This window comes from Petaurus breviceps, unplaced genomic scaffold (genome assembly GCF_028583685.1).
Source record: "Petaurus breviceps papuanus isolate PSGF00001 unplaced genomic scaffold, PetGlider_PUasm1.0 37, whole genome shotgun sequence".
Taxonomy (NCBI): Eukaryota; Metazoa; Chordata; class Mammalia; order Diprotodontia; family Petauridae; genus Petaurus; species Petaurus breviceps.
This window is the reverse complement of record NW_027186296.1, coordinates 66,564,214-66,584,881: the sequence shown is the minus strand read 5'-3', so window position 1 is coordinate 66,584,881 and position 20,668 is coordinate 66,564,214. Positions and strand designations below refer to the sequence as shown.

At 46.5% G+C, this 20,668-nt stretch overlaps 3 protein-coding genes across 7 annotated transcripts in view; 1 reads left to right on the top strand and 2 right to left on the bottom strand.

The window, feature by feature from the left end:
* Nucleotides 1-63: 63 nt before the first annotated feature.
* On the bottom strand, nucleotides 64-4,720 carry GDPGP1 (GDP-D-glucose phosphorylase 1). Its single transcript, XM_069098637.1, has 2 exons — nucleotides 3,150-4,720; nucleotides 64-1,910 (listed from the first exon to the last, which is right to left on the bottom strand). Exon 2 carries the CDS (start codon nucleotides 1,855-1,857, stop codon nucleotides 694-696), a length of 1,164 nt encoding a protein of 387 aa, XP_068954738.1. The 5' UTR covers nucleotides 1,858-1,910; nucleotides 3,150-4,720; the 3' UTR covers nucleotides 64-693.
* Nucleotides 4,721-4,873: 153 nt separating this feature from the next.
* CIB1 (calcium and integrin binding 1) lies at nucleotides 4,874-8,313 on the top strand. Its single transcript, XM_069098638.1, has 7 exons — nucleotides 4,874-5,065; nucleotides 5,400-5,434; nucleotides 6,911-7,019; nucleotides 7,259-7,409; nucleotides 7,511-7,629; nucleotides 7,711-7,799; nucleotides 8,065-8,313. Exons 1-7 carry the CDS (start codon nucleotides 5,015-5,017, stop codon nucleotides 8,084-8,086), a joined length of 576 nt encoding a protein of 191 aa, XP_068954739.1. The 5' UTR covers nucleotides 4,874-5,014; the 3' UTR covers nucleotides 8,087-8,313.
* Nucleotides 8,314-9,075: 762 nt separating this feature from the next.
* Nucleotides 9,076-20,668, bottom strand: part of SEMA4B (semaphorin 4B) — a 38,351-nt gene continuing 26,758 nt past the window's right edge. For 4 of the 5 annotated variants that reach the window (XM_069098629.1, XM_069098630.1, XM_069098627.1 and 1 more), the window contains 13 exons: nucleotides 20,333-20,496; nucleotides 19,857-19,919; nucleotides 19,141-19,239; nucleotides 16,036-16,147; nucleotides 15,204-15,320; nucleotides 14,713-14,864; nucleotides 14,049-14,230; nucleotides 13,684-13,831; nucleotides 12,898-13,108; nucleotides 12,647-12,777; nucleotides 12,104-12,270; nucleotides 11,359-11,444; nucleotides 9,076-11,028 (listed from right to left, as the gene is read on the bottom strand). In XM_069098629.1, the coding sequence (XP_068954730.1) occupies nucleotides 10,295-11,028; nucleotides 11,359-11,444; nucleotides 12,104-12,270; nucleotides 12,647-12,777; nucleotides 12,898-13,108; nucleotides 13,684-13,831; nucleotides 14,049-14,230; nucleotides 14,713-14,864; nucleotides 15,204-15,320; nucleotides 16,036-16,147; nucleotides 19,141-19,239; nucleotides 19,857-19,919; nucleotides 20,333-20,479 (2,349 nt within the window). In that variant the 5' untranslated portion in view covers nucleotides 20,480-20,496 and the 3' untranslated portion in view covers nucleotides 9,076-10,294. The remainder of the gene's footprint in view (nucleotides 11,029-11,358; nucleotides 11,445-12,103; nucleotides 12,271-12,646; nucleotides 12,778-12,897; nucleotides 13,109-13,683; nucleotides 13,832-14,048; nucleotides 14,231-14,712; nucleotides 14,865-15,203; nucleotides 15,321-16,035; nucleotides 16,148-19,140; nucleotides 19,240-19,856; nucleotides 19,920-20,332; nucleotides 20,497-20,668) is intronic. The other variant, XM_069098628.1, reaches the window with a different exon arrangement.

Sequence of the window (20,668 nt, the reverse complement as noted above, 5' to 3'; positions counted from 1 at the left end):
AGTTAAGGGCCCATCATTTAACTTCTCCCAGCCCACCTCTGAAGAAAACGAAGCGGGAAGCAGTTACAGATATGGAAACAGCTGTGGGGGTTTATTGGGCAGATTCCTCCTAGACTTGATGGGGACCACTTGTGTGTGCAAATATATAGATATGTATGTATTACTGTAACAGAATTCAAGAAACATTTATTAAACATCTACACGTGCAGGGTAATGTAATTAAAGTAATCTCTGCCTTCAAGGAACTTACACTCATGTACACAAATAATACAAGATAATAATGAGGAAAGAGAACACAAACTGGGGATAAGGAATGGATCAGGAAAGGTTTTGTGAAGGAAAAAGCACCTAAGCTGCAGGAAGGCAAGGATCGTGAAAGGCAGTAATGAAAAGGAAAGCATTCCAAACATTGAGGGATGTGTGGAACTTCGAAGTTGAGAATAATGAGCTCAGCAACAGCTGGCCAGAAGTCCAGTTTGGCTGACGTGTAGTAGGCATGTAGGGAATCTGAAATGTCCCCAAAAGTAGGTTGGAAGTGAGAATGTGAAGGGCTTTGAATACCAGACCTCTAAGGCTAAAAACAATAGTGGTCACTGAAGGTTTTTTTGAATAGTCATGACTTAAGAGAAACAGTCAAAGGAGGAACAAGATAAATTAGAAAATAAATATCACCCAGGGAAAGCACCTACTATGCTATATCAGGAGGGCCACCAGTGCTTCTTGAAGTTGTAAAAACTGGGATGGAGGCAGGAGAGATTGCTGAATGAGATTCAGAGCTGAAGCTTCTGTCAAGCTTTGGAAATCCTGGAGTGTTTTAACAGGCAGGTGTCCTGCCAGTTCACAGAGTGCTACATTGAAAGCCTCCCCTTCCTTGACCCCAAAGCTGGACTTCCGGGCCCAGAGGATGACCCGGACACCAGTGTAGGCCAATGAGGATGGTGGGTTTCCAGGCGGGGCCCCCCGGGTCACAAATAAGTTATGTGCAATCTCCTGGTCAACGAGGTAGTTGGTGACCTGGCAGACCCTGTCTACCAGTTCCTTCAACTTTTGTCCTGGCTCATCCACATAAAATAAGAAACCAGGAGCTGGGAGTCCTTCTAGTAGGTGGATATGACCATTGGGATCTAGTGGCTGGCTTGGAGCTGTTTCTACTGGCAGTTTATGGGCTAGGTAGTAACCATGCAAATGTAAGTGGTTGACAGAAGCTAAGCCACCAAGGCTGTTGAAGCCCACACGGAAGCCAGGGTGGGTGCTAAGCATGACAGCCTCTACCCCAAACTGTAATGGGTCTGGCATGAGGATCTGTGGTAGCCCTTGGGTCCGCTCTGGCACAAACAGCACATGTCCCCATTCTAAGGGACTGACATTGATAATTACCAGGACCTCAGTGCACTGGAGAGCCACTGGAAAGCCTGGATCTCGGCACAAGCGGAAGAGGATTTCTCCTGGCTGGATCTTATTGAAATTGAACTGCTGAGGGTCAAATGCCTGCCTCACACTCTGGATGTTCTGAGGGCATCTTCTCTGTACACCCCGTTCCACATTCAGCTGAGCCACAAAACCCAGAGGGCCAGGTAGGATTTGGGTTTGCAGTTCCCCAAGGCAGTAACGAAACAATCCTTGTTCCATCCGTTGCTTCCAAGATGACTGGAGAGCACAATCAAAACGAGACAGCAAAGGGGGACACGGGACACCAGATTCACTAGTGTGCCATTGTATCCCTTCCACTATAAGTTCCTTACAGGAATACACAAAATCCAATATTCCCAGCCCAACAGGGAGTCTTGACTGTTCATTACAGCCATTGCTCTGAGGTTGTAAATTTGAAGTTTCATTTACATTCTGTGGTACAGCCATATGAAAAGGGCACAAATCCCAAGTTCTACCAGGTATGGGTTCCTCCAGGTGATCTGGAACACAAGAACAAGGAGTAAAGGAACATAAGAGTATGGTGTCACATTTCTAAAGGCTTTAAAATTTTTTTGGCTGCTGGGTTTTTTTTGGGGGGGATCACTTTAAAAGTAACTTTTACAGTTCTGGAAAAAATATTGTTTTAAATCTATTTCTGTAAAAACAGCTTTCTCCACTGCTATGTATAATATTACAGTTTCTCAATATGTATGCAAGGCCAAACCCATGCACAGGAAAATTGATAACCTAATAAAAATTACAAAGCCTATCCCAAAACATTTTCCATCTGCCATTGTACAAATCCCCCCTGAAATTCTCATTTTTAGTTCCATGTCCCTCTACTAAGTTCAGAAACCAAAAAAAGGGAGGCAAAAGCACCTCAAGTTAAAATTTACATTTATGTGTCCTGATAGCGGGTCCCCTAGTCATCTTCTCTCAGTAATACAAAATAATTGGCACTTTGGAAAGGAAGCATTCTTCCTAAACAAGTTAGCAATGAGCCTTGAGACTTAGGAAAGCAGTAGAGAGGACAAGCCCCCAGTTGGGTGCCAAATAATTGATTAATTGATTAAATGTCTATTGACCCACTCTTATATGTAGTATATAATTGGAAATGTTCCTTCTCTTTCAAAGAGTGTAGTTTTACAGTATAGTTGGAAATGTAAACCAAAGTACAGAAATTAACGTAGATGGTGCATTACAGTTTTTCAAAGAACACATACATTTAAATACTTGCTCAATCTTCATAACAGCACCCCTAAGAGGTAGAGAAAGGGCAGGTGCCCCCACTTTACTGAAGAAGAACCTTGAGGTTCAGTGTCTACATAGTATAAGTCCCAAAGTCAGTAAGAGGTGGAACCAGAGAGCAAAACCAGGAGTGGATAGAATGGGGGTCAGGAAGTTTTCGTTGCTTACTTCCTACCCACCCCTTTTTCGACTCCAAATAAAGTGCTCCTTCCACTAACATGGGCAATACCGGATAAGTTTCATTGCAGATGTCAGGGAAAAAAAGGGGGGGGAGGGGGGAACGGGAGAAGGACGAAGAGTATCAAATGAAAACTTCTTGCATCCACCCTCCCCGTGGCTCCCCTGGTACAACTGGGGTTCCACAGCTTTCAATCTTCCCAGCACAGATGTTTCCAAATCTTTGTTGACTACATATTTCTCCCTTTCCCTTCTGCTTTTCTCCAGAGAGTGAGTGCACAGTCTCTCTTCCCTCGCTCCCCTCCTCTCCTCACCTTGGCTATTCCCACCAGGTTATTCTAGATGGGTATAGGTGCCTTTTCCAAGGTCTGGGAAGAGGAAACTGGCAGGCAGACTTCCTGAACGTTTCGGAGGTCGGGGTGCGCATGCGCCCCCTTTTAAGGGGCAGGATCAACTATGAGGTAGAGATCACCCACCCCCTTCCCCCGAGAAAATGGGCGGGGCCTACAAATTCTGCCCCGCCCCCTACAGTTTCAAAAAGGGAGTAGACACACTACCTCACTCCCTGTCCCTGCCCCTCTCTGGAGCTCAGTCAGGTCTTAGGATCCCAGGATTCAGGACAGAAAGGAACCTTGCAGAGACCATCTTGTCCATTAACCTTATTTTATAGTCTCGATCCCCCTTGAAATGATGTACCATTTTCGAACCCTCATTTCAGGCAAACGCTCTCTTGTTAGACCATAGAAGACACACACACATCCAATACATACATACCAACCACATTACTACCAGACATGAAGCAACATAAATACAAATTAGGGGATCAGATAGTGAAATATTCTCCGCATCCATCTCTTCAATCTTCTACTCTTCCAGGAAATCAACTTAACTCCCCTTTAATCCCCAGTAATCTCCCCAGCATAGCCCCAGAAGAACACAGTCACTTCATAAACTCGAGGTTCCAGGGGTCTTGTGCATCCTGGAGAGAATCTTTGAAGAAAGTGGGCTAATGACGCTTCTCACCAAGGCTCTGGAATCTCAAGGTCAGTCAATTAATATTAAACGCCTACTATATGCCAGGAACTAAACGCTGGAGATTAAAAAAAAAAAAAGCAGCAAAAGACAGCTCCTGTCTTCTCCACGAGTTCACAATCAGGAGACAACAAACACATCTTTACAAACAAGTTACAAACAGGATAAATGGGGGTCAGAGTGTGAATTAAGAGAAGGAAGGCACTAGAATTAAGAGGGGCTAGGAAAGGCTTCCAGTAGAAGATAGGCTTCTTGTTGGGGCTTAAAAGAAACCAGAGAGGTCAGCAGTACGAGCAGAAGAGGCTTGAGAGCGTTCCAGGCATGAGCAGTCAGAGAAACTTCCACTTCCCCGGAGCCAAGAGATGGGGAGTGTCTCATTCGTGCAACAGCAAAGAGACCAGTGTCACTGAATCGAAGAGTAGGTGTCGGGAATTATAATAGAAGACCGGAAACGTAGAATGGATGTGGAGGTGGAGGTGGGAGCTGGAGGCAGCTAACCAGTCCCTGGGGTTTTCTTGAAAGGTTGTAGTAGTTTAAAAGCTCCCGCTTTATGGTGCGATCTCCACCAATCAAAGACCTTTGCTGAAGATCACGCGACTTTTCAGCCTCTCGCACAGCCCTCTGGGAGATGTAGTCCAAAGACTGTCCCAATTGTGAGAACTGAAGTCCTGTACAGGTTCAGGCCCAGTACAACTTAGCGAGGGAACTGAGCCCCAGAGACCTGTTCGTCCCAACTCCTCATTTTTTTTTCTACGATACTCCGCTGACTCTCTTTCTCCTAGGCGTGGGGATAAAGAGCTGTCTTCTCCTAAAGTGTAGCAGCAACAGGTCCCAGGACTCAGGCTCACACTCGCTTAAAACCTCGCTCCTCCCCCTCCCCGCTCCCACCGACTAAACTCGCCTCACGCCCGATTTTGGAACTTCTCCCTGCATTTCGCCCGGGGAATTGAGAAGTGGAGTCCGGGCCCTTTAAGAAAGAGAGAGGCGGAGCCTATAGGCAAATACGGAAGGGGGGGTAGAGTTACCTCGGTTGCCGCGGGGACTGGGCAGGTGACGCGAGAGGCGGAAGTGAGTGGGAAAGTTGTTGCTGTCCAGGATCTGAGTTGGTGGAGTCGCTAGGTGTAGACCCGGAGAGTGTAGCAAGGCCATGGGCAGCTCCGCCAGTCGACTCTCCAAGGAGCTACTGACAGAGTACCAGGTGCGGTGGGGGCAGCAGATGTGTCTGGGCTTACGCTGGGGCAGTTTGCCCAGGGCTGGGTGGGTAGCTTCGGGCCCTGGAACCATGGGCAGAGGTTTGAGGGGCCACGACCCCTGGCCGTGCACGGCTTGTCTCCCCGCACCCATCCGCGCCTTCCTCTAATTTCCTTCCCCTCGAGCCTTCCCCCGACCCCAAAGGGATGGGAGGCCCAAGAAGGCTTCCAGTGCAAAGCTCCCCCGGCCTGGCGCGGGGAAGTGAGCAAGGGGATGAGGGAGCTCTTGTCCTGGCTGTGCTGATCACACGCCTGACGATCATCTCTTGCTTTTTCTTCCAGGAATTAACGTTCCTGACGAAGCAGGAGATTCTCCTGTAAGTACCCCTCCAGCCTCCACTCTACTCAGGAGGCAGCTGGACTTGGCCAGAAGACTTGGGTTTTCTATCCTGGCTTTGCCACTGAGTGACTGTGTGACCTTAGGCAAGTCACTTCCCTTCCCTGAGTCTCAGTCTCCTACCCCTTAAAATTAAGGGGTTGGACTAGACTATCTCTGAGGTCATGATGAGTGTTAGCGCTGTAAGAAAAGCTTGGAGACTGAGGCCACTTTCCTCATGTTAGAGGGGAAGAAGTTGAGTCCCAGAGAGCTGAAGTAACTAGTCCAAGGTCACAGTTACTCTGTTGGCAGAACTGGGACTAGAACGTAGGTCTTCAGACTCCAGAGTTCAGTGCTTTCCCCACTACTGCATACTACTTTTACCCTGTCTCTATTTCATCCCCCCTCTTTCTCTTCCCCGGCCTATCCTGAGATGGGTCTAATGTATACTAGCGGATTGTCTGCCACACATCACGTACTTGGAGCTGGGCCAGGGCCATAAAGCAATCTAGGGGAAAAAATCAGCCCGTTGAGGATGAGGTCTTCAGAAGTGCTCTCTGCCTCCATCTGTAATGACTGTGGGCCTTGTGGTTAAGAGTTTTCTGCCCTTGCTGCCCAAGGGGTGGTGCTGTTGCCCATAGCCCACTTTGCCATAGTGAGCAAGTAAGAAGTTTCTCAATTCAATCACTTATCCAACTTTGAGTTTTTGAACCAACTGTCAAATTTGGCTTCGAGATCAAGGCAGTTGCACAAAGCTTTTTCAGAGTACTAATCACTAATGGAATGCCTGGGCCCTTCTTGGCAGGGGAAAAAATGCTAAGAGGGATGGATAGCCCCTTGTTGGAGAATGGCTATATTGACTAAGCATCTGGGAAAACCTTTGATGAGTAGAATCCAGGCTAAGTCTAAGGACATTAGACAGAGACTGGGATTCATTAATGCAGGCAGTGAAATGGGGACAGTCCATCCACCATGAGCTCCTTGAGAGCAATGACTATTTTTGGCCTTTCTTTGTATCTCTATCGTTAGCACAGTGACTGGCACAAAGCAAGAACTTAGTAAATGCTTGTTGACTGACTGACTGGTTCCTACCACCCTCCATCCATCCAAGTCCTTCCCATCTTTCAAGGGCCTGCTCAAGTTCTACCCTGTTACCTTGAAGGCTATTTTGATGACACCAGCCCACAGTAATCTCTTCCATCCTTTGAAATCTTATCACTTCTTGTCAGCACCACTCATTTGACTCCATTCATATAATACTTTGTGACATCTCTCCTATATTGTTCTCTTTGGTTCATAGGATCTTATGACTTCTTGTGTGTTTTTTAATCTCGCCTCTTCCCCAGCTAAACAGTAGACTACTGAGGCCAGCTCCCCACCGTGCTGTGAATTTAATAGAAACTATAAATTTTATTTGATTGGTGGACTGAATGAATATTTGTGAGCTGATTGAATGAATTCTGGTTTTCTTTACCAGGGCCCACAAGAGGTTTAGTAGTCTGCTTCCTCCAGAGTCTCGGAGTGTGGAAGATTCTCTGAGAGTCCGAGTATCTACCGAGCAGATCTTAACACTTACGGAGCTTAAGGTGGTACCCTTCCCATAATGCTTTGTTCAGTAGTTAATTTCAGCCTGCTATTTTGGGATCTGTGGGACATTTCTCCATCTGATAACCTCTTCTTATTCCAGTAATTCTAGTGACGGGCAGTCCTCTGTAGTTCCCAGTACAGGGCTTTGGACATAGTACATGTATAATCTAAGTTTAGTGGTTGGTTCCCTATAAGAAACTTAATGCCCTTCTGCTTACAAGAGCCTCTCTTGCTCTAGGCCAACCCCTTCAAGGAACGTATTTGCCGTGTGTTCTCCACAGCACCAGAAAGAGACAGCTTGAACTTTGAAGACTTCTTGGACCTCTTCAGTGTCTTCAGTGACGCAGCTACCCCTGACATCAAGTCCCACTATGCCTTCCGCATCTTCGGTAAGGAATGAAGGGACTAGGGTATATAGTGAGTGGAGTTGGGGGAGCACTATGGTCTTTTCAGCAGGGATAATTTTTTTGTCTTGGTCTTTCTTAACCAGATTTTGATGATGATGGGACCTTGAACAAAGATGATCTGAAGCAGCTTGTGAACTGCCTTACTGGAGAGGGGCAGGACACTCAACTCAGCTCCTCTGAGATGAATCAGCTCATTGAGAATGTGAGCTTGGAAGGAGGGAAGGGAAAGAGAAGGGAAGGTATTGCGGCTTTTGACTGAACTTTCTCTTCTTTCTCTGAGCAGATCTTAGAAGAGTCTGACATTGACAGGGACGGTACCATCAACCTCTCAGAGTTCCAACATGTTATCTCCCGTTCACCTGACTTCACCAGGTATGACCAGGGCCACCTAGCAATTTAGCTACCCATAGCATCTTGCTAGAAGAAAGGTAAGGGTAAAAAGAGTGGAGAAGTGTGTTCCGATTAAGGTTGACCCAACTCAACCCCATTGTCCTCTAGGATTGAACCCATTTCAGACAGGTTTTAGAGAATATTTACCAATCTCTATCTAAGTTTATGTGATCTAGGTTTCATTTCCTCTGCTCACCATGCCTATTCAACAGTGGATCACTAAGTACTACATAATTTTCTCTTCCAGCTCCTTTAAGATTGTCCTGTGATGGGTACTTGCAATGTCTGGCTACACAGGCAACCCGTTCTTCGAGATATTCTCTTCTATGCACTGACCTCACCTGCAGTGACAACTCCTTGCAAATGGTCGCCATGCCTGGGCTAGCCCTGGGGCTTGTACCGAGGAATCCAGCCCCCTGAGCTTTCCTTTCCTCACTGCCATTGTGACAACACAGTTCATGTTTATACTAATCAGTAATAAATATTTGGAAGTTTTGCTCATGTGTGTTTTAGTGGGTACAATGAACAAAGCTTGAGGCAGGGCAGAGAGATCTCTTTTAAGAGGAAGGTGAGGAAGGGACTAATGGAGAATCTCTGAATTCTAGTGGAGCCAGGGCAGAGATCTCGCTATAAAGCAGGAATGTGGTGGATACAAAGTGAACTTCTTGCTCTGTGCTTATTTAGAGAAGGGTAAATTATTCAGTGCTTAGCATATCACTTCTATATTCAGCTGTCTTTGCCTAGGACATGGAGATTGGGTCCTACATTTTTAAAGTTCAAACTGCGGGGGGCAGCTAGATGACACAATGGATAGAACACCAGCCTTGGAGTCAGAAAGACCTGAGTTCACATCCAGCCTCAGATACTTACTTATTAGCTCTGTGACCCTGGGTAAGTCACGTAACCCTGACTGCCTCCTAAAAATAAAAAGTTCATATTGCTGGTGATCTCCACCTAGCCTCATTCTTATAACTTAGTTATGGAGCAGACCAACTGTTTAAATTTCTAACATCCCTTTCCCATCTGACTATTGCTTAGCAAAGCCAAGTAGACTGTTGACCACTACCCCATCAGAATCAGTTCACTGAGATGATACAGTTTATTGAAAGTGTGAATTGAGGCAGGCCTAGCTTACAGAGGGATGGAGAAAGATGTAGGATTGGGCTTTTCTCCTGAAGCTTTCTCCATGCCCAAGGCAGTCAGAACCAGTTTTTAATAACAGCATTCAGTGTGAGAGGAAAGGCACACTGCAATAGACTAAAATTTAATTTCAGATTTTATTTTTTAAAAAAGTAAAGTGCATTTTATAAAAAAAAAAATAGATACAAAACCCACATAGATTCATGGCCCTTTGACTGGGCAGTATCAGTGTCCCTTTGGGCAGAAACAGCACAAAGGACCAGAGAATTATTAAGCTTAGGGAGGTTAGTCATTTATGGAAAGTGGGAGGAAGTCCAAAAGGGTCAGAGGGCAAAGGGCGAGGACACAGTGGTTCTTTTAGATTACCAGGAAGGGAAGACAGTAAGTCTAGTCTTTTGATGTTCAACATGAACTCCATAAGAAATGGAATGTGCTCTCCTCCCTTGACACAGTGATGACACCAACCTTACACCAGCCCTCTTGGGCCCAAGAGAACACGTAGAGAGGCTTCTACTAGTCCTGCAGCTTGGCAGAGTATGGCAGTGACATAGAAATCCTCCTGTTGTCTGTAGCCTGATTTTTCTGTGGATAGGGAGAAAGTGTGCCCTGGCTTGGCTTTCTTACTCTCAGGGGTCCTTGGCATAACAAGCCCAAGACTCCTTTGGGGACCTCAGGATGGCTCTAGGTCTCTGCAATGACCGACTTTGGCAGCAGAACATGAGAACTGAAAGGAGGCACATTGAAGAAGATGGATTTCAGACTCAGGCAGTCATATTGTCCTGGTACCTCCAAAATGCCCCATGGAAATTGTGTGTAAGGGAGGGGAGCCCATGAACTAAATCCCTTCCAGAACAAGGCTCGAAGGAAAGTTCTTGATCACCACTCACCCCTCACGCTTGTTTCACATTTTTTTTTTTTTAAGAAAAATGTTTTCAGAAGGGCTCAGGAAAGCTAGTCTGTCAGAACAGTTTCTTAGCAAAGACTGAGAATGAATGAGAGAGGTCACTGAACAACTGGACCCCCTCTAGTCTCCTTCTGGTTGTAGATTCAATGTGTGGGCCTCCAAGATGACCACCCAGGGCCAGCAAAACCACCTCTCTTTCCATTCCTGACTGAGAGGAGGAGGCCTTACAGGCGTGCTATAAGGCTGATGATCCTCTTCTCTCTGCCTGGTCCAGGTCCCCAGAGACTGCCATTGGAAGTAGGAGGGAGCAGCCCCACTAGCTAGCTCCATTCTTTGAATTCTGGGTGCTGTTTGATGAAAGAGGTAGGGCTGGCCATTCTATATAGAGTCATAGTCCCTAGAGCCAGGGTTAGCTTTTACCCATCTCCTGTGCTCATACCACAGAGTCACGGATCTCAGAGCCCAGCCGCACCCGGGGCCGTGGGCACGGAGGAGACACCTCTACAAAGCTGTCCTGAATGCTGAGTGGCCTCTTCTCTGATTCGGTGAAAGCTCGGAGCCCTGGAGAGCTGTCAGCAAGGGCCTGGTAACCTTTATGGTCGGGCAGGGCACTAGGTGGGCCTCCTCCATTGAGGGACCGATTTTCAGAAGGCAGCATCACTGGGCGGGTCCTAGGATGTACACTGGCACACTCTCCCTGTTTGAGGAAGAACTTCATGCCATCCCGGTGTCGATAAAGGAAAAAGAGGGCAAGAAGGACAACAGCAAATCCAAACAGGCCACACATCAGCAGGAACTCGGTCCAGTAGGTTTTGTAAGGGACCAAAGCAGCCTTCCCATTGGCAGGTGAGCTCACCCGGGAGGTATTAATAATGAGGGGTACAATAGAACCCTCCTCCCCATCTGTTGTGCCCTCAGCCTCCACACAGTAGCTGGCCACCAGCTGCTGAAAGTTCTCCTCCAGTGACCAGCACTGGAAAGAGCCCAGCCCATCCTGGCTGCCCACCAAAAGCAGGTCCCCACTGGGCAGCACACGGTAAGAGGCAGAGTTGTTGATGGGGACCTTGTTATGTAGCCAGCGCCGGGATGCAAGGTTGGAGAGCAGTCGACAGGTCAGGGTGTTGACAGTGTTGGGCAGGAAGTGAACTTGCTTGCACGGTGTCTCATCTGCCAAGGAAACACACAACAGGTGTTCAAAGGCACACCAAGTTCGTTAGGGCCTAAGGCAGCTCTGCCCCTGAGAAGCTGGGGACTGCCTTTGTTAGAAAAAATCAGAGTCTGTCCACCCACCAGAGGGCCACTCTAGAGACCTGTCTGTCCTTCCACCTCCTTTGTTTGGGGGTAGCAGCTAAGTGCTGCCATTGTGTGTGAAAGCATAGTCCCACCATTCTGGAAATAAGCGGAAAGGCAGGAGATATGAACCTTTCACAGCTCTTCCTGCAGCAAATGTGGCCTCAACTGCTTCCACCTATCCCCTCCTGAAGCAGAAGGCCTTACCTGATAATGCAGGAGACCGGGGGCTGAAAGCAGAGTTGTTGCAGAGTTGCTCAGTATTGGCATCTTCAATGTCCTGCACCCATGGCCTGAGGACAAGTGCAAAGTCAACGGCAAAGCTGGAAAACGGGCCCTCCAGTCGTCAGAGTTCAGCAAACCAGAGGGCTTCACCCTCTCTGACTCTGGGAGACGGCCTGTCCTACATTCTTGTGCTTGCAGATAAACAGAGGGCAGCTAGGTGGGGCAGCAGCCAGAGCGCCAGGTCTGGAATCAGGAAGACCTGAATCCAAATCCAGCCTCACCAGCTGTGTGACTCTGGGCAAGTCACTTAGCCCCTGTCTGCCTCAGCTTTTTTCATCAGTAAAAGAGATGATAATAGCACCTACCTTCCAGGGTTGTTAGGAGAGTCAAATGAGATAATAATTACCATGGTGCCAGGCATGGTAGTATTTTAGTGCTGGTATTATTATTATTTTAGTTAAAGTCATTAATAGGATTAGTTTCACAGCTTCCTACAGAGCAAAAGTAGGGGAATAAGAGACAGGTGAAACATGGGCCAGCTTTCCAAGGTCCCCAGAGCAAAGGGTGTGGGATACTGTACCATTTGTTCCCCTTTCACTCCTTCATCTTAAGCATGACCTAGAGGCAGGCACTTCAAGAAAGAATTCAGTAGGGAGGAGAACTGATGCTGATGGCCCAGGGGCAAAGGAGGGAGAGGTAATCTGAGGAGCAGCAGTAGAGTTCTTACTGTGAGGCCAGTTCTGGCTGGTAGTGCCTGACGTCCCTGCAGCTGGTACCACTCCAGGCACAGTAGGGATCTCGGGACAGGATGCACTCCCCACAACTTGTGTACAGGCTACAGTTAGCCACAGACACCTGAACCACAGCCGAGTAGGAGGAAGCATACAGTAGTCCCTGAACAAGATAAAAGGTGATCAGAAGCTACCAATGACAGCTTCCTGACCAAGGAACCAGTCTTTGTATGCACAGCACCCACCCAGCTCTGGTTTGTAGGGTAAAAGTTTGGATCAGATTTGAGGTTCCACATGGTAGAACTGCCAACCTAAGGTTCCTTAGGTCCCTTTTCTGGACATGCCTGGATTCTATATAGTCCAGATTTGGTACCAGGCATTAAATTCTCCATTCCAATTCAAAGAATGAGGGAGAGAAAAATAGACTGGATATGTGGTGGTCCAAGGACAGGGTTGGGGACAAAAGTTGGCCCAATATTCCCCCTAATCCTAGAGTGCAAAACCCTGAGCCTCATACATATCTCCTCCCTCCTCTTAACTGTATTCTTGCTCACTCTTTGGGGATCCAACAGTAAGTTCTGTACAGGGTGGTCAGGCGGGAAGAGCCGGATCTCCTCAATAATGTGCACCCTCTGCCTTGAGCTCACAGTTTTATGTAGTCGGCCATCACCTGCAAGATGAGAGAGGCTCAACCTCCTCTTCCTAGGGGAAGGATTCCCACTGCAAGTGCCACTCCTCGGCCAACCCTCAGCAAGGGCCCTTCCCTTAACCCCAAGTCCAGGAAACTCACTTGTGCCCAGGAAGAGGACATCATAAGTACGATGCAGGCCAGGGACTCGATGCACAGAAAGGCGCTGGTAGCGGGCCCTAGTCTGCAGCAGCAGTGGGTTGCTACGGACCTGCCTATCCATCAAAAAGTGATCCTTGAGGAAGTTAAGCACACGGTCAGGGAGCTGCAAAGAGGAATTTATTCTCTTTTCCCGGGCGCTATTAGTGATGCACTGGAGAAAAAACAGCAAAGAAGGAAAATTTAAGCAAAAAAGAATATTTAAGAAAGATTAACACTCAAAAAGTACTCCTATATAGGGAAATTCTCATCCATTAGGGATGGGAAAAAGAACTATTACTTTAATGGGTATATGATCTCTCAAAATCTCTTTTAGGCCTATTACTGTATGCACAAACATGGAGATTATAGCTATAGCTATATATCAATCTATGTACATATTGATAGATACTATATATATGTATGTAGGATGTAAGTATATATGTGTTCATATACATGTATACATTGTGCATGCAGACATATATACACATACACATATATGTGTATAGACATATATATATATATATATATATACACATATTTTTCTTTTGAAGGCAATATGACATGCATATATTCTCAAAACTTTCTCTGCCTCCTGCAGAGAGGGAGTGGAGAGGAAGCATTGTTTTGGATCTTTGACTTTGGAAATGGAATAAATGAACTAAGGCTGGGTGGCTGTTACTTTTCTTACAGAGGCCATATAAGGGTCTGCTTTGAGAATAAGGCAAAGTGGGGTAGGGGAATACAGACCGCTCCTGGCCGGGGTATTGGTGAATCCATCACTGTATACCACTGCTGGGTTTCTCGGTTTACTTCCTTGTAGAGGCCATTGAAGGCACTCTCCACATCCTGCATGGTGAAGACACATATGGCTGAGCCCCCTGCAGCTCCTTGATGCCTGCAATAGAGATAGATAATGTCTGAATTGTCACCAAAGATCCCCTCAGGGCTCTCTAGGAGTCCAAGGGAAGTGTCTGTAGGTAAGGCCTCCCTCTCACCCCACAGGTTAGTTTCCTCCTAACTGAACGGCAGGTCCAAATGCTTTTTCTTCCCTGCTCTTCAGTTTTAAGGTCATCTGGGTTAAGAATGAGGCTCCTACTCCCACTGGGACATACCACTGTGAAGTGAAGACTCCGTAGAAGAGGGTATCTTGCCAGGCCTTTGGGTTGGGGTTCAGCACAAAGACATCTTGGAGCACATTGAAGGGGAAGCCATCAGACGGCCGAGAGCAAAGCAACTGGGCTTTCAAGAAAGAGGTCCAACGCCTCTGCAATACTCTCTCCCCACCCAGGTCCCCCTGTCAGAAGAGAAAAATCAGGTTGGGCTTTGTGAGGGCACATGGGGAGGCAGCAACCCTGCGTGAGGGTCTCTGAAGAGAGGAGCAGCACAGAGGTCCATACGCAGCCCACTCCACCCCCGGCTCTGAACCCCCAGGCCTCTGAGAGCTGACAGGTTGTTACCCAGAAACATTCCTGCCTGTGGAGAAGTGGAAAAGGCCATGCCCTCAGGGCTTGTGACTGTTCATTTCTCTCCCAGAATCCCCCCGCAGACATTCCTGACTTTCATTTCAGCCCAATTTATTAAGTAACTACATGAAGGACACTGCTAGGTACTGGGGATTGAGATAAAAAACACAGTCCCTGCTGCCCTCAAGGGATTTATCATCTAAAAGGGGGTGATAATGATAGGTACAGAAATAAATTTGACAAATGAGAGACCCAGATTTAAGAAAGCCCCCAAGAAAACTCTTTTTTTTGTTTGTTAGTCGCTGGCCCTCACCTTGCACACACGGGCAATTCGGGACACAATTGTGTTCTCAAAGAAGTCAAACTCCTTGCCAGTCTCGCTGAAGAAGAAGTAGATTTTGTCATCGTCCCCCCGTGGGTTGTCCAGGCTCTCAGGAATGTAAGCGGAGCTCACAAAGGCTGGGTCTGTATGGGATGGAAAAAGGCTGAGAGTCAGTGGATGGAGAAGAAGGGGAGCCCCATGGCATCAATCCCACGAGGAGAAAGAATCTGCTCTCAACTCTCAAGGACCTTGCCAGATTCACACTGGTTGGGGAAAGTCTTCTGGCACAGTCCTCCCATGCTGGGCCCATGTCACCAGGCTCAGCTGTCATTCCCTCTCTCAGCCTCCAGTTTAGACCCCAATACCCCAAGTCATCCCTCTCTGGGCAGTCTATTAAGTCCAGGCAGGCAGGACTAGCCCTGAAGGCTACGGTTCAAGGATGGGGGTTGGATGGGGGTTAAGGGGAGGAGAAAAATCTTCACCTTGAAGCCAGTTGAGGGAGTTCTCAGTCTTGAGGGTGAGGCGATTCCCCTGGCTCTGGGAGATAGTTGGCTCATTCCCCTGGAAGTTGCTGACTGTTCCGGCATAGAGCTTACCATCTGCCAAGAGAAACATTCCCATGGGAACAGCCCCAGAGCAGCCCCCATTGCTGGGCCTGACCTCCAAGCCTAGAGGCTCTGAATCTGTCCTTTTCAGAGTAGAGGCTGGGAAAGGAACTTGAAGTTTCATTCTATCTTAGTGTTGGGGCCCCTAGGTGCCCAGATGCCCTGAATTAAAGTTATAGACATAGGAGTAGAACAGATCTCAGAGAAGTCAAACCCCAGGGAGACACAGCAACAGCTTGAGAAAAAATATTTTATTGCTCCCTTTTTTTTTTTTTTTAAACATCACCATCACTTCCCAATCACTTCCCTCCTCTGACTGTCATCCCACCTGGCCAACAGAACCCATCCTTGTAACAAAGCAGTCCAGTTAAGCAAAACCAAGCAACACTTTGGTCATGTCTGACCATGTGCCACAAACTCTCCAGCAAGTCCCATGGTTCTATAGTCCTCAGAACAAAGAAGCATCAATTAGAATTGGCAAAAATGGGACTGGAGGGAAGAAGTGGGAAGAGAAAGGATAGGAATGTGCCTTATCCCCAGCTCCTCAGCCAAGTCCAGACTCTGCCCCGTCTGAAAGTGCATCACAGCAGTTTCCTCAGAGAAGTTTTCATTGAACCCCCTAGGTGCTAGGGAACCAAGTGCCTTCTTTCTAAAGCTCTGGAGGCATACTCTGCCCCCTTCCCTCCCCCAGAGGATACCAGGCACTCACCAACCATGATGGCTGTGGACTTGTACTCGGGGTCAAATGGACAGCGGCCCTTCCCATCCTCCAGCAGGACATTTCCCGCTCCATCCTGCTCCAAGCTAAAGTTCTGAATGTTCTAAGGTGAGGACAAATAGGACCATTCAGAGCCTTGGAGTGGGGCCACAACAGCCAAGGCGGGGAATGGGTCAACCAGGGTGTCTGTGAACAAGCTGGATTTATGTGGGAAAGTCATGAGAAGAGGCAGCTCATCAGAGCAGCTGGATAACCGGGCTTTGGAGGCAGGAATACTTGGGTGCAATCTCACAATTGACACACACTGGCTGTTTGACCCTGGGCAAATCAGTGACTCTCTTAAATTCTAGGTCAGCGCCTATCCTCTGTTAATTATTTCCTCTTTTTCCTGTATATGATTTGTTTGTGTGCTGTCTCCCTCATTTGATGGTGAGACCTTTGAGGACAGGGACTCTCTTTTGCCTCTTTTTGAATCCCTTTTGCTTAAAACAGTGCCTGGCAGAGGTTTGTTGCTGGTTGGTCGTTTTCAATCATGTTTGACTTTTTGTAACCCTGTTTGTGGTTTTCTTGGTAAAGATATTAGAGTGGTTTGACTTTTCCTTCTCCAGCTCATTTTACAGATGAGGAAACTGAGGCAAACAGGGTTGAGTGACTTGCCCAGGATCACCCAGCTATCAAGTGTTTGAAGCCAGATTTGAATTCGAGAAGATGAGTCTTCATTTTCTTCTTTGCTTTATTTTGTTTCACTTTTTTTTCATTCTCATGGTTCTCCCATTCATTATAATTCTTCTATGCAACATGACTAATGTGAAAATGTATTTAATAGGAATGTGTACAGCCATATCAGATTGCATGCTGTCTTCAGGAGGAAAGGGGAGAAAATTTAAAACTTATGGAAGTGAATGTTGACAACTAAAAATAAATAAATTAGAAAAAAACGATGAGTTTTCCTGACTGGTTGCCCTATACACTGTACCATCTAGCTGTCCTGGCACATAGTAGGCAACTAATAAAAGTTTATTAATTAACTGATTAATTGCATCTCACAGTGCCCTAGGCAACAAAGACTGTACATTATGGAACAGTTGCTAATCTGTATTGACAAAGGGAGCGTGCTCAACAGGGAGCTCCTTAAACCAGTGAAATCAAAGGTTCAGACCAAAAAAAAAAAAGATTTGATTTTGTAAATTTCGAAGTCTGTGGGTTCAAATATAATCCTTTATTCTATTATTTGTATATTGAAATGATTGCATTAATTGATAATGTATTATGCTCATAATAAAAGAAATTTTTAAAGGTGAAAGAGATGTATATATGAATACATGTCAGTGTGGGAAAAGAAAGAGGCCTGTGATATGTATGTGTGACATAGAAAAATAGGTGACTACAGCAATATCTGGGTGGGACTGTGGGAAGTGCTAGACTTGGGAATTAGGAAGACCGGAGCTCAAATCTTGTTTCAGGTGCTTTGCTGTCAATGGGCAAGTGACTTTTAGCCTCAGTTTCCTCATTTGCAAAACAGGGGTGATATCCACCTCACAGGACTGTGAGATAATGTATGTAAAAGCATTCTGAGTACCTTAAAGCATTATATGAATGCTAGCTGTTGTTTTAAAATGATAGAGGAAATTAGGTGAATTAGAGAGTGTGTGTGTGTGACAAATTTGTGTGTATAGGAATGAGTAGTCAAGCTATATATCATGACTGAAAGGTTACTCTCAGAGTGCAGAAATGTTAGAATCTGTGATCTCAAAGGGGGAAGTCCTTCTTCCACTGATGTTAACAAGCACACTCTTCCACACCATCATTAATGGGTTATCTTCAGGAGTTACTCTGATTAAAAAACCCCTTACCGTTTTAGCCCATTCGATGATGACCTTTTCTGGACTGAGCTAAGCCAATCTTTGTGCAATCAACACAAAGCCTGCCACTAAGTCTATAATCAAAGCCTGTCCAACTTGGCGGGTCTCCAAAGTCCCACCAGCACTGGTGTTCAGGATCGCAGTGCTACCTACATGTCACAATGAGGCATAAGGGGAGGACTTGGGTGGAGGAGATAATATCTCAATTCTTAGACAAATCCTAGAATTTGGGGGCTGCATTGGAGATCATCTTTCTAGCCTATTCCCTTCATTTTACAGATGAGGAAACTCAAGTATTCTGTGCACGGAAGACTTTCCTTAAAGGAAAGAAGGCAGGAAACAAGCATTTATCCAGCGAGCCTCAACTATGTGCCAAGCACTGTGCTTCATTTGATTTTCATGACAACTCTGGGAAGTCGGCGCTATTCTGATCCTCATTTTACAGTAAGGGAAATGGGGACAGACAAACCAGAGGTTAAGTGACTTGTCCAGGATCACTCAGTTAGGAAGTGTCTGAGGTCAAATTTGAACTACAGGTATCCCTTCCACATCACAGGGGTTAGGGGCATGGCACCCCCACAATCTGGAAAGTCCACATAAAATTTTTTAGTCTTCCCTTCCTACCAGAGAAAAAGTCAGAATTTTTTCTTTTCTTTTTTTATGGGGTGTTTACAGCATTAAAAGATAAAATATCAGCATATTATTATTATTATTATGCATTTCTGAGTTTCTAAACTTTTTCTGTGAAATCTGCTGGCTTTCACATGTCATCTGTGACTTCCACAAAATTCCCATTTAATTTCCTTTGCCAACCCATGATATATCAAAACCACAATGGAGAAAGTCGAGATGTGGAAGGGATAAATGCAGTCTTCCAGGCCCAGTGTACTATCCACTGTTCCACCTAGTAGCAGAGTACACCATAGAGCACCTGGGTTCAAATCCCTCCTCAGAAGCTTACTACTACAGGACCCTGAGCCAGTGACTTAACCTCCTGAAATCTGTAAAATAAGGGGGTTGGAGTAGGTCGACTCTGAGGCCTCTTCCAGCCCCAGATTTGTCATCCTTCTCCCTAGTATTTTCAAAAAGAGTTGAAAAACAACTTCCTCCACGAATGCCTGGAGCTGGGAGCATTTGGCAGCCTTTTCTAGTTACTCTGGCCTCTTGGAGAGCTGTGCCGGCTCTCCTGGGGCCTGAGGAAGGGAAGCAGTGAGTAGCCAGGGCCGTCACTTACTATGTAGGCACAGACTGGGCTGAAGGCGGCTGTACCACAGGTGTACAGGTGGCTGCTGTTGAATGGCTGGAGGAGCTTGATGTAGTTGTGACAGTCCCTCTAGGAGGAAGAAACAAACATCACCATCCCGCACCTGTCCCCTCATTTCCTCTTTCATCATCATATACAAATACTGCCGAGTCCTATCATAATTTATAGCGGTCAGTTCTAGGGATCCCAGGGAAAAAGAGTGTATGAACCTGGGGTGGCCTCAGGCTTCTTAGACTGAATTAGATGCCTGGATGTCACTGGAGTGACCAAGATGGGGGAATATGGAGTTCTCCAGGGCAACACAGTCTTTACAAGGGAGCACCTTCGGGGTCCTCAACCCTCAACCCATCCCAACAAACTACAGGGCTCTGGCCAAAAACAAAGGTCTCAGAAATGTCATGAATCAACATGTGCTGCACATGTCTCTCAGCAGCCCAATATCATGATCACCAGATATAAGGCTTACTCCCCTCCAAAAGAGAAGATTCCCTTCTGAGTTACCCTTTCTTTCTCATTGCAGTTGTCTAGGGCAGAGGTCAATGGATATTTAAAATAAAGTCCCTTGATATCAGATCAGAAAAGGAATTAGTCAGCACTGATTTCCCAAGAGGATCCCCCCCCCCCCAATCTGCTGCTCCTTCCTCAACCTGGAGGCACCTTTCTCTCCCCATCCCATCCCCATTTACCTGTGAGTCCTTTCCCTTAAAGACACACTGGCGCTTCTTCTCTGGGTCAGCATTCCACAGCAGCTAGATGATTCCCCCCCAAAAAAGAACAAGGTTAATACTAAGGAAGAGGAAAGATGGCATAAAGATTCCCATTTAGTGGTCCTCCAGCCCTTAGGGGTTTGTGATGATGGTCCAAGAGGTTTGTGCTAAAAATGCTTTAATGGCAGCTTAAGCAGTAAATTATTGTAAAGAATATTATGAGTACTATACTAAATCACCCTGGGAGTTCACAACCCATTTTTTTTTTTGTTGTGATTGAAAGGTTAGCAGAACAACAGCAAAAAGGGAACCACTCCATAGAACATCAATTAACATTTCTTCCTCCTCCTGTATGTTAAAAATTCTGTCCCAGAAGACCTAAGGTCCAATAAGCCTGCCCACCTGTTCTTTTCTTTCACCCTGTCCACCCTCCCCCAGATCGCTGACTCTCTCACCTTCTGGTAGGGCCCCCTGGGCAGGAAACTGCTACTGCTGCTGAGAGCAAAGAGGGCCTCCCGGGCACCCACAAACAGTGTTTTTCCATCTTTGCTCAGCAATAGGGATGTGTAGTTGGTGATGCCCTCTGCTTCAAACCTCCACATGGTCCGCTCCTGGGAGCCTGGGGGGAGAAACATTGCCATCACTTGGGGTTGGCCAAAGGCTATTCATCCAGTGTCTACCGCCCAGAGAGTTGGAGAACAATTTTTGAAATGTCAGAGTCCAAATCCATAATAAAATGATTAGGGGAAAAGAGAGGTTATGAGGAGAATAATAATATGGAGTCACACATA

Excerpts from the sequence above, each read along its gene's own strand:
- CIB1 (XM_069098638.1), top strand. The coding sequence starts at position 5,015 with ATGGGCAGCTCCGCCAGTCGACTCTCCAAGGAGCTACTGACAGAGTAC. Across the intron at positions 7,020-7,258 it reads TAACACTTACGGAGCTTAAG|GCCAACCCCTTCAAGGAACG; the intron begins GTGGTACCCTTC and ends CTCTTGCTCTAG. Across the intron at positions 7,800-8,064 it reads CGTTCACCTGACTTCACCAG|CTCCTTTAAGATTGTCCTGT; the intron begins GTATGACCAGGG and ends TTTCTCTTCCAG.
- GDPGP1 (XM_069098637.1), bottom strand. The coding sequence starts at position 1,857 with ATGGCTGTACCACAGAATGTAAATGAAACTTCAAATTTACAACCTCAG.